General features: G+C 48.1%; 1 protein-coding gene across 2 annotated transcripts in view; it reads right to left on the reverse strand.

Moving 5' to 3' along the window:
- Window positions 1–12298, reverse strand: part of RASGRP1 (RAS guanyl releasing protein 1) — an 81015-nt gene extending 68717 nt beyond the window's left edge. The window contains exons 1-2 of one of the 2 annotated variants that reach the window (XM_027553494.1): window positions 12173–12298; window positions 7748–7932 (exon numbers count right to left, since the gene is read on the reverse strand). In XM_027553494.1, the coding sequence (XP_027409295.1) occupies window positions 7748–7932; window positions 12173–12207 (220 nt within the window). In that variant the 5' untranslated portion in view covers window positions 12208–12298. The remainder of the gene's footprint in view (window positions 1–7747; window positions 7933–12172) is intronic. The other variant, XM_027553495.1, reaches the window with a different exon arrangement.
- Window positions 12299–12661: the final 363 nt, after the last annotated feature.

Consider the following 12661-nt stretch of genomic DNA (forward strand, 5'->3'; position numbering starts at 1 on the left):
GGCCCATTTCCTTGGTGTAAATACTCCCAAAGCAGGCAACATCAAGCTCCTGGCATGACTTCATGACCATGGAGCTGGGAAGAGACACAGGCGTGTCTACCCACTATATGTATTAATACATGTATGACATGTATGTGCTATTCATGAATATCATACTGCTACAAAGCATTCATGGGCTTCCCTGATGGCTCAGACAGTAAAGAATCTGCCTGCAACGCAAGAGACCTGGGTTTGATCCCTGGGTTGGGAAGATCCCCTGGAGAAGGGAACGGCTACCCACGCCAGTATTCCTGCTTGGCGGACTCCATGAACTGAGGAGCCTGGCAGGCTACAGTACGTGGGTTGTAGAGTCAGACGTGACTGAGTAACAGCACAGCACACATACAGCATACAGCATTCGTACCATACAGACACAGTGAGCATCATCTCAAGATAATGGATGACAGTAAAATGTGATGACATATTAGGAAATGATGAGTTTTGAGGGTTTATTTTTAATATAATTGTAAGTTTATATAATTTAATTTTTATTGATGGTTGTGTTTAGCAACTGGCTGGTCAAACTCCTGAAGAGGTAACAACCTGCTCTTGCAGAGTAAGGCTTTCAAGATTGTGGCAGCATCCAATCGAGTGTGGTGCCCCGTGTATCTGCAGAGACTGTGTGAGGCTCACCTGCTTCCACTCTCGCTCTTTCCCTGCTGTCTTCCTCCTAACCACTTTAGGACAACAACATCCAGCTGGCAGCTCAAACTATCTGCAGACCAAGACACTAAGTCCAGCAGCCGTAACCACTCCAGGAAGAAACAGGCAGGTCCTACCCTCAGGAGCTGGGCCAGAGATGAGGCCTGCACTTCAGATGACCTTCCCCGGTGGTCTCACTGTCCATCACTGCTGGTTCAGCCAACAACTGAACATAACATATTGCTTTTTTTTTTTTTTTGGCCATATTGTGTGGCATGTAGCATCTTAGTTCCCTGACCCCGGATCCAAACCCGAGCCCCCTACATTGGAAGCACAGTCTTAACCATTGGACTATCGGGAAGTCCCCTGAACACACTGCTTTTGCTTTCACATTACTTCCTAACGTGTTTCCATCATGAATTTAATAACCTTCATGTCAACAGAGGGCCTTAAAAAGCCTGCTGGAAAAGCAGCACTGCTCCAGCTCCCCCAGCCAAGCCACTACTTCCAAGTCTTGACCTGTGGGGAACAGGCCCTCCAGCACCACAGTGAACTGTGTGGCTTACAGGTGGAAATGCAGGTTGGGAATGCTGCCTTCACGGGCCAGGAACCAAACTACAGTAATGGCAGACACCCATTTCTGTTTATTCCATGGCCAAAAGACTGACAGGTGGGAGTTTTCAAGAGAGTTCCTACAGCTGAGAAGGGATAGAAATGCAGGTAAATCTGACGGAAGTGGGCACAGTGTTACACACCTGCTCAGGGGCAGGGGCCTTTCTCTTGTTAGATCTGGACGGACTGCTTCAGACATGCCCAGGAGGCTGGCTTCATCTCAGGACTGTACGGTTCACAGGGCTGAAAAGCTATTTGCTCTCTCGTTTTTCAGAGGATTTGTATGCTGCAAGCTTTCCACATTTCTTTGGAAAGCCTGAGAAAATGCTCTGATATGTCCAAGAAGCAGGTATGTGTGCTGTAGGATGGTATTTCTCAAAATCAGTTTGTGGGTCACCTCCTCAAAGCCACAGTGACTGCAGGCTTAATGAAAAATCCTGGAGTTGACCCCCAGGCATCTGAATGCTGAACACACCCCACAACGATGACTATTCCTGTTAAAGTTGGAGAACCTCCGGTAGAGTGGAGAGCATAGGAATCTGAGACCAGAGTCCAGACCTCAGTAGCTCTCCCACTCATGAGGGAGGCCACTTTCCACAGGTTAATAACGTTCCTGAGCTTCAAATGTCTGTTAATTAAAGAAGCAAAAATAATATCCACCTCACAGGGTTGTTGTGAACATGGATGAGACCAGTTCAGGTAAGGGTCCAGCGCCCTGCTGAACAGGCAGTTAAATAGGTATCCAACCACCATCAGTCTCCTGTCTACCGTCTCTTATTTTCTCTCAGTAATCTCACTTCTCTGACTGGAGTTTCTGAACTAAAATGCTCCGCCTTCCTGAACACTGTCAACCTTATGCGTGTACACTGTAAGGACCACCTCTGTTCTCTGCTGCAGATGGAGGTCTGCTCTAAACACCATCGCACAACAGAGCACAGATGTGAGTGGAGGGGACTTCCCATCTCCTCCTTTCTCAGGCCTGGCAGTCACTGTGTCTCACACCCAGGAGAGGGCAGACATGCCAGCCTGGCAAAATGCAGCAAAGAGGCTCCTTGGAGTACACAGCATCCCCATCACACAATACGAGTTCACTCCAGGGGGCTAAGAATGGTCATACCTGGGAGCTGCTCTAATGCCGAGAAGCTTCAGGACATGGGTGCCTTAGGACCATCCTCTACAGTGAAATCTTGCAGCTATGACTCCCAGAGATGGGACTGCCACTGAGGAGGCTCCTGGTACCGCTGTGGTCTTCACAAAGGGCCTGTGCTCATGACGGCCAGCCTTCCTGACCCTACACTTGGTTTCGTGCCTTGGAGTTGCTGGTTCTTGGGTCTGAGTGCCTTTCAGGGTCATGGCCCTTGGCTTCTGGCCTTGTGCCTCTGTTGCCTCTGGACACCTGGCTTTGGTATAGACTAAAGCCGCAGAATGCAGAGGAACCCTGAATCTTGCCTCTGCCATGGAGGGAACTGTAGTCCCAACAGGAGTGTGTGTGCTTTTTTGGTTCTAACTTTAAAAACAGATGTAGTGCTTTATCTTTAATTAGCTGAGGTCTATAAAATGCTTTTAACAACCAACTGCAGGAAATGTACCTGTTAGTGGTATGGGAAATAAACCTACCAGTCTTGGGGTTTTCTTCTTTGGGAGACACAATGCATACACTAATTTTAATTAACTCAGAATTTATTTGAGAGAGAATTTCAGGCAGATACCTGGTATACAGATAGGGCTCACTAACTATTTCCTGCATTGAATGGAATTTAATTTCTAATCCGGGGGACACCAAGCCTGCAGATTGTGGGCGCAGAGAGCAGATGTGTTCTGTGTAGCCTGAAGGGCTCCCCTGAGTAAGGGGTGGCCTGCCCTAGGAGGAGAACCCAAGCATGGCCCAGCTCAGGTTGCAAGAGGCTTCTGGGAGGGGAGACATGAAGGAAGTTGTTTTAATTCTCATAGGTTTTATTTATTTTCTTGTTTGTCCATGGAGATAGTAATACCAGACCTATTTCATAGTTGTTTTTAGTTTAAAAGAAAATCAATACATATAGCCTTCAAACACACACACACACACACACACTAAATAAGATACCACTGTGTTTCCTCTCTCAATGTAAGACAAAGACGCTGAGGTTCCTCCCATGCCCCACCGGGGAGCAGGAGGACTGCTTGCTGAGGGTCCCTTACTGGGACGTGCCTGGAGTTTTCTTTCTGATGCTGTCACAGTTGTCTTACGTTCAGAGCGGGGCAGAATTGGGATAGCTGAAACCTTCCATTTGGCTCTCAAAGCTGGCAGCCCTCTTACAAAGTGAAAACATTATGAAGAGCTCAGATGATCTCACAGGTCTTTCCTAGTTCTGAAACAGATGGTGTGATTCACATACATTTGACATAAACGTACCAGGTTGTGATGATCTGCCTCATTATGCTCAGTGGAAGAGTGGATTCACCAGCAATAATATGGTGAGGATGTAAAAGCATGACCTCTGCTTAAAACAGAAGGTGGGAGTGGGTTGTTTCATGGTGAAAGCAACACACGATGACTCAAGGCTCTGAATTTCTAATCACAGATCTGTAACCTTGTGTGTGACACTGGGAGGCTTACTAGTACCTTCAAGAGTACCCTTAATTTGCACGTGCTGGTCATCCACCCTCAAAGGCCTTGTAATAAGTCCTTCCTCTGAGAACAGTGTGGGAGGTAATTATTGGTTAATAATACTAAAGGGGAAGCTATCTGTATAGACTGCCAAATGCCCAGGATGCCTTAGAGTCTAGTAGCTGGAGCTGCTAGAAGAATGTAAATCCCACACTGCTTTTCCCCTTTGAGTCAACCGTCCACCCAGGCTGGCACCATTGAACAGACTTTCTGCAAAGAAAGAAATATTTTCTATTTACTCTGTCCAGTAGCAGGTGCCACTCATGACTCTTGAGCATTTGAAATATGGCTGCTGAGGCTTAGGAACTGAATTTTACATTTGATTTAATTTTAATTAAAATGTCTACATAGTCACATGTGGGTAGTGGCTACCATATTGGACTGCAAAGCTATAGCCAATTCAAAACATCTACACCAAGGTGCGGAGAAGGCAATGGCACCCCACGCCAGTACTCTTGCCTGGAAAATCCCATGGACAGAGGAGCCTGGTGGGCTGCAGTCCATGGGGTCGCTAAGAGTCAGACATGACTGAGCAACTTCACTTTCACTTTCATGCACTGGAGAAGGAAATGGCTACCCACTCCAGTATTCTTGCCTGGAGAATCCCAGGGATGGGGGAGACTGGTGGGCTGCCATCCATTGGGTTGCACAGAGTCGGACACGACTGAAGTGACTTAGCAGCAGCAGCAACACCAAGGTGAGGTTGAGAAAGTAGTAAAAAATAAATTAACTAATAAATTAACTAATCAGTCTTTATGTTCAAAAGAGTTTTTTTCCCTCCACCTTTTTTTCCAAGTTGGTGGGAGGAATGGCTGAAACCTGAGTCTAAAGGGAGAGATTACAAAAAAAAAAAAAAGTTTCCCCACATTTCAACAATGCTATTTCCCTCTTTTCATGGGTATTCAAATGAGAAGACTTTTAAACTCACGAAGAAAAACTAAGCCAGGCTGTTTTATTCTAAAGCAAAACTCTTCTACACTAATCAGAGAAAATAACCAGTAAGATGTCTCAAAAAAATTTTTTTAAATTAACCTCGCTCATTACTATTCTCTGATCATCTCCGAGGAGACCCACAAAGGCAGAAGTGACACGGCTGGCTGCCTGTCACTGTCGTGCTTGAATCCCCAGCCCCACCCCCTCCAGCTCCACACCCCTCCTCCACTGGACAACTCAACTGATAACCAGAGTCAAAATCACAGATGAAAGTGCTGGCTCCCATTCCCTCCAGACATAGGGTGTCTTTTCTTTTCTGTCTGTTTCATGTAAATTCTGTGGCAGGAAGCCCTTCAGGACATCACGTGCAAAGCCTTGCCTTGAGATGGCACCTTGCTGCCTCCCGCAGCATTCTCACAGTCCTGCTCAGAGATTTGAACAGAGTGGCTGCTCTCCCCAATATGCGTCCTCAACCCCAGAGTGAACTTACTCCAAGTCTTCATGGTTTAACGAATTTATTCTTCCGGCATGCCTCAGCTTATCACTGCCCTGTCTTTTGCATGTTTCCCCCACTAAATAGTGCATTTCTCAGTAATTCTAAGCTTGAATAATTGAAGAGGGGTTCGGTCACTGTAATTCTCCTCATGGAACAGCCAGTCAGGTGCAATTAGGGGCTTAATTAGGGACTATCTATGCTTCATGATAATGGTTAAAAGACCATTAGACTCAATGGGATTTTTATACCTTTGGGATTTTAAGGTATTTTTTCAGTCAATATAATCCAGGAAATAAAGTATCTTTAGCCCTCTTAGGATTCATTCATTGAGGGGAGTGGGTTAGGCTTGCTTATTCTGCAGGGGTTCAGAATCCCTCCTGTATTTTTCAGGTTGATGGCTGGACGATTTGAAGGTTAGAAAAACAGCCCTGAACCCGGAGGGCAACTTGCATGACTGGCACCGGAGGAAGAAAGATGGCAGGATTGTTGGGTCCTGTTTCCTCAACAGGGAAATGGAAAGAGGATCAAAATGCTTATTCATGAAATAGTCACAGTGCCCTGCCAAAGACCGATAAATAAGACGACCATGACTGTGTGAGAAGCTTTGCAGCGTATGAGCTGGGAACCAGGTGAAAGTCAAGTGCCTGATGAACAACGGCTCATCACCGCCATGCTTCCCCCCATCCCCCTGGCTTCTAGTTTATCTCCTTGTATGGTTATTTTCCAAAGAGGTTAAATAGAAAACCATTTATTTTGTTCCTGAATTCATTCTTAGCTGAAAGACTAAAGTATAAATCAATAACAATTCAATTAAAATTTAATGCTGAATTAGTAAAAAAAAAAAAAAATGCTCATTCTTTTCCAAGTTAAAAAATCTAAAACAAAAAAGCAGTGATTCTCGAAGTGAGGTTCTTGGATCAACTGCAGCAGCATCACCTGGGAAACTGACAGAACAGTAGATTTTTGGGCCCCCCTTGGACCTTTGAGAACAGCCAGTCTGGGGGTGGGGCCCAGCAATCTGGGTTACCACAGAAACCACCACAAGATTTCACAGGAATTTGAGAACCACTACTTTAAATCAATGTTGGAATCATGGAGACTATTCAATGCTTTGCTAAATCCGATTAAAGGAGAATCCCCAAAATGTCCAGTTTTCCTAAGTCTACAAATAAGGTCTGACCAAGCACCACACAGATCCAATGAAAGTCGCTGAGTCATGTCTGACTCTTTGTGACCCAATGGACTATACAGTCCATGGAATTCTCCAGGCCAGAATACTGGAGGGGGTAGCCTTTTCCTCCTCCAGGGGATCTTCCCAACCCAGGGATCGAACCCAGGTGTCCCGCATTGCAGGTGGATTCTTTACCAGCTGAGCCACAAGGGAACACAGGTCCAGCCAGTGAATAAATCCCTCATTCTGAGTTCTAACAATCCCACAGTCATGCTACCTGGGATCCTATCAAGCACCTGGAATCTGATCAAGTCTTCCAAGGCACCTGGAAGCTGCCAGGGTGGGTGGTCTGGGGCTTCTGAGCTGAGCCACACAAGCTCATCAGCTTCCCAGTGGGAGACAGAGAGGTCCCAAAGGAGCAGAGTGGGTACCAGTGACAACAGAACTCGATGAATTCTCCATCATTCCTTTTTCAGGGAGGGGAACAAATGTTTAGTACTTTTCCATCACCATATCACATATAACAATCAAAAGAGCGCGCCCACAATTTTTTTTTTTTTTTAAATAGGGCATCTTTGCCGAAAACCCTTGTCAGCTGTGCTAAGCTGCTCGCCCCTCATGGTGTGTTGGGTGATGACAGAGTGCGGCATCTAGATCACTCCCTGCCAACACGTCTGGCTGCTCCTTTCACAGATCCGCAGTCTTCGATCACGCCGCTCATTTGGCACCATCTCCCAGGCCAGGCAGTTTGGCCTTGCTCAGTCCTGCCCTACTCCACCACAATCACCCCTCGAGATTGTGAGGGGAATTATTCAGACTTTGCCATCCAATGATCCAAACTGCTGTCTGGTAACAGCGTTTGCTAGTCTCTGTGTGCCCCAAGAACACAAGAACAGAAAAGCGCCAGATGCATCACTGCATTTTATGATATTTTTTCATCACGAGAAAAACCTCCATCCTGAGAAAATTGGAAACACAAACTCTCCTCAGTAACTTTTCTCGCTTTAAATCGCACCTCTCATCACGACCTATTACACCCACACAGTCATGTGCCATAGGCACTCCACACTGTCTCCAACATTTCAAAGGCTCGAAAGCTATTTTTAAACCCCAAATGCAATGTAGGTTGCTATTCTATAAAGCACTTTTTAAGGAAGAACAAAGTAAAAGAGCCCCATTTATGCATGTGGGCAGTTCGCCAACTTACCAAAAGATTGAACACAGCTGTCGATGAGATCGTCCAGGCTGGCTCCTTTGGCGAAATGTCCCAGAGGCACCATCATTCGAAACTGGGTGATCTGGGCCAGGCCGGGATGGCAGGGGAGGGGGCTGCTGGCGGGCTTCGCCTCTAGTCTCGCTTTAGGGACTGCTCTGCAGCCATGAGTTGGTTTCCTAGGGAAAGAGAAGAGTCAGGGAATGAGATCAGAGCAGCCAGGGGACAGACCACACTGACAGCTCTGCACTCTGTAGGCAGACAGGGCAGAAAAGGAGATAAAACAATTAATCCCAGGAGCTGGGCTGATAAGACATACCCCTCCTACTTGGTAAAGGCACCAAGTGGACTGGTTGGCTGTTAAAGGGATATCTCTCAAGTAAATAGCAAGGTGAGATTTCAGGGTTGCAAGCAGGGCTCTTCAGCCTGAGACGGGTTGCTTTGGCCTGCTTTCTCCAGTTCTTGAAGGGGAGAGGCAGACGCAAGACCATCCTGGCAGGTTTTAGCTCCGAGCAATAAATTTTTTATTTTAGCCCAGAGACCATTGACTTGGGTCTTAAGAATTGTTTCAGTTTGGTCCCCTCTTCAGCTAAATTCATCCATCTTGAGCAATACCAGAGTTATTGTCTCAAGTCAGGTGGCCTCAAAAACATGTTTAAGGATGTGGGGAGGAGAAGACAAACATTGAGGACCTGAGGGTTATGGAGGTGGTGTTTAGATAATAAATCTTGGTGGGTTCTAAGATTCTGTTTTTCATTATTGATGGTCATTGAGTCATTTTTATCATTAAACCTCATTCTATCAAGTCCTTACTGATTATGAGAGCTTTATTCTAGATGTGAATGCAAAAGGACAAGTCTGAATCTGGAAATGGCTTAGTAGCCCAATAGGTCAGCTTCACCCACTTTCACTTAGCTTTATCTTTGGTCATGACCTCAAGAGTAAAAGTCAAGTTGTTGCAAAATATCAGTAGGTTAACTGAGCATTTTATTTTTTCTTCCATTAAAAAAAATAAACATAACATACACAGAGACATATCTATCATCTCTGTAGGTTTACGAGCGATGGGTATTGTTGCCGGTAACTCCTTTGAGCATATTCTCCCCTTCTTACTGTGCCTCTGCCTATCATGTTTATTACCAAAGAAATGCACCTCAGATCCATAACTTTAATTACACATATTTGATAAACATATGATGGCATCAATTAATCAATAAGTACTCATTCTAGGAGTAACACATGTGTGCCAGACCAGAGCGGACCCGTGAGACAGTCTGTGAAGGTACTCTGCAAACTATAAAACACACTCATTACATGTTATTGTTGTAGTATGAAGGTCATCTGCAAGTTCCTTAATACAAAAATCTAGCTGGAGAATGAGAACCAGACCAAGAAAAGATAACTCTGCAAATCTTAAATAACTGGCCTGTGAATGTCAAGGGCAAGAAGTGTGATGTTCTCAGAGGAGGGAGAACCAGTTCCAGGTGGAATGTTGGGGAAAGCTGTAACTGACAAGATGTAATGTCACCCAGAAGGGGCTGAAGAAGTTCTTGGATCAAAATAAAATATTGACGTACATGTGGGTTTGGTGAAACCACCCTGTTAAAAGACAATGGGACCACTTACTGCACAGCCAGACTTGTGGAGGGAACACCAGGCCCTTCGAATTCCTTTTCAAAGTAGCTTCAGAATGCTGGTCTGGCATTGGCTGCTGCCACCTGTTCTGACCTAGGATGGGCTCAGTGAAGTCCAATCAGAAACTGGCTCTTAGGATCTGCTAGCTCAAGGCAGTGATTTCTGAAAGATCAAATTGGTATTATAGGACTTGATCAAGTTTCTGGCCACTACTGATTTTCACCCAGGCCCTGAGATGGCCCCAAGATCAGATCAGTATCTGAAAATGAAAGGAAACGGTAATGGCCGCCGGAACTAGTACCTCTGATGACAGCAGGCTCTGTGATGGAGATTTACATAGTCTTTAAAGCTTACAGCCAAGATGTTATCTCCATTTCACGATTTGAAACTGAGTCTAAAAGAGGCTAAGTGACATAGACAAGGCTGTATAACTCATATGTACTAGATCTGGGACTTGTACGTGGCACCTCTCTGGTTCTGTTTAATAAATATTTACTGTGCCTGGAACTGTGCATCTTTCAATATTTCAGAATTAGCAAAAAGCTGGATAGCCCCTCCGAGGTCATTCTCCCAGCCCTTCAACCAGGCCTGTGGAAGTCCAGGCTTGGAAAGACAGTGGGATGGGGCACCAGTGCTGAGCCAGGTGGAAGCCAGGCCTCCTCTGCCCATGTCATGCTCTCTTCCCACTGCAGAAGCAGTGACGATCCTAAACCTGGCACTGGTTATCCACTGTTGGGATCAGTCAGCTTTCAGCCTTAGCTGCTGTCTGTTCACCTTTAAGACCTCCTCCTGAGGCAGAGTTGGAAAGATGAAAAGAAAGTCCTTCTGGTTAGAAGTCTTTTTTTTTTCTCATACGCCTTCCACATTCTCTTAAGCTTGGAGAGATGAGGCCACAGCAATGAGGCTGTCTCCATATGCAGCTCTTCCCACTAGGACTGGGAGGTGGGTGTCCACCTCTGTCTCCCGACTGGCCAATCCAAGGAAAATTCCATTTTCTCCCTCAGTTGATAGCATCAACCATTCAGGACTCCGAAGACTGCCCTGACTCTAATCCGAGTAATGTTTCCCAGTGTCACCTGAAGGGGAAACCACTTTGGTCCAGGAGGTGATTCTCAAAGGTAGATGCTTTTACCAGAACTAGGAGGGGCTGGTAACATTTACCCAAAACAAATGGACTCGAAGGGAGTATTTAGAGAGTAGGAAGGTAAAAGGAAGGTGAGAGATGCAGTTGGCAGAGAGGCTGCTGAGACTCAGAGGGCTTGGGCAGGAGAAACCAGGGAGAAGAGAAACTGCTAAAACCCAGACAGCATTCAGAGAGGTCAGGAAGATGAGAAGTATGTGCACCATAATTAGGAAACTGGGCAATTTTGTTGTGCTGTCTCTTGATTGGCTGCTTTGCGACAGACCTTCAAATTGTTCTGTCTTTTCTGGTGAAATGGCTATACATAAGAATTCATAAATCACTTTCTTTTAGGCAGGTCTAAGGGTGTTTTTCCAATCCATAGAACCAACAGCCCCTAAGTCTGCAAATGCTTATGTCTTTTTAAAGGATGGTAGGCAAATGTTTCCTCACCAGCTTTAAAAAAAAAAAAAAAGCCGAAGAGAAACAACTTGTAAGTTGTTCCCTGAGGCTACAGCTGGTTAAGGCCCTATCTAGTTTGCTGAAGGAGATTTTCAAAACTCTGAACTGATTCAGGTGCAATCCTCTCCAGCCTCAGGTACCTCAGTGGAGGTCAAAATTTCGGGTTGAACTTTTTATGAAATTCAGCCCAGGAGAGTGAGGGGAGAAATGGACAAAGAGAACGAAGGGAAACTCCCACAGTTTTCTTTGCAGTGAAAGATGGCTTTTATCGGCTTCTAGTGAGGATTTCTTTCAGTCCTGTCCTCTCCCTCCTCCCATAATACAGGCTGAATTTAATTTTCCGGACCCCCTCATCTCAATCCCATGCAGAGAACAGCGCGGGACCTTCAAGGGCAGGGCAGGGGAGGGCACAAGGGGCCAAGAGCTTTTAGTGAGGAGGTCCAGCAGGGTAACGCTTCCTGCCGGACGGGGCATGTCAGGCGCAACAGAGTCTGCGTGGATGGAGGTGGGAAGAGCCCAGCTCGCCCGGCCCTATGCTGAGCTCAGGCAGTTGTCCGGTTCTGGCCCTTTGGGGAACAAACTCAAAGTTGCCCGGCCCCTCCGGGCCTCTTTACCCTGCCAACAGATTTTTGACTCACGGTCACTTTTCCGTCATTTTCTGTCACCCCAAGTCCTTCCTGAAACATGTCCCTAGGATCACGGTGGGTGAGGGGAGTGTAGGTTTCCCCCCAAACGGTTGCGTGGCTCGCCGACCCCTGCGCGCTGGCGGCAAACGCAGTTGTCCTTCCAGACATCCGCGGGGCTGGACGCACCGCCAGGTGGCGCTGCCGGGGCCGCTGCAGGTGCGCGGGGCGCGGAAAGTCCACGAGTGGGAGTCCCATGGGCCCAGCGCCGAAGGACCCGGGGTCCAGTCGCTTAGCGCGATTCCGGGTCTCGCCGGATCAACTCAGGGCGCGCGTCCGCACAACCGGGCTCCCTCCCCAGCCCGTCGGGCGAGATGCGGTGGGCGACCCGGGCGCGTCCGTCCCTCCAGCCCGTCGCCCTGGACTAACCCGAGACCCCGGGAGGCCGCCGCCCTCCGCACATCGGGCCCGCAGCTTCCCATAGGAGGTGGAGCCGTGCCAGCCACCCGGCGAGGTATCCCCGGGGTCGTGGGCGCCGTGTCCCCCGCCCCAAGAAAGGAAACAGGCGCGCCTACTCACCGTGGAGCTTCTCTCGCTTTGCCCAGGGTGCCCATGGCCGCAGCCGCGCTCCCCGAGCCACCTCACCCAGCGCGGCGGGACTGGCTCGGCGGGGCGCGGCGCATCGCCGCCGTCACCGCCGCCGCCGCCTGCCGAGCTCCTCCGCCCCGGGTCTTCTCGTCCGGGCCGCCCACCTGCCGCTCTCCGAGCTGGGTGAGCCCGACCGCGGCGCACCGCAGCACAAACTTTGTGTGAGCGCGCCCCCTCGCCCTCCTCCCTGCGCACGCGCGCACTCTCTGCCGCACCACCACCTGACAAGCGCTGATGGTTATCGCCCGAGGAAATGTGTGGCGCTCTTCAGCTCTTCCCCGAAACCTGCCCTCGCTACTCCGTAGTCTCCGGAGGCCTGCGCCTCCCTCCGCTCTCGCCTTTTGCTCCCGGTGCCTACATCGGCCCGGGGCTGAAGTCGGAAGCGGAGCTGGAGGGGCGGGAAGGCTCCAGGTGCCCTGG

The sequence above is a fragment of the Bos indicus x Bos taurus genome, chromosome 10 (assembly GCF_003369695.1).
Source record: "Bos indicus x Bos taurus breed Angus x Brahman F1 hybrid chromosome 10, Bos_hybrid_MaternalHap_v2.0, whole genome shotgun sequence".
NCBI classification, from domain to species: Eukaryota; Metazoa; Chordata; class Mammalia; order Artiodactyla; family Bovidae; genus Bos; species Bos indicus x Bos taurus.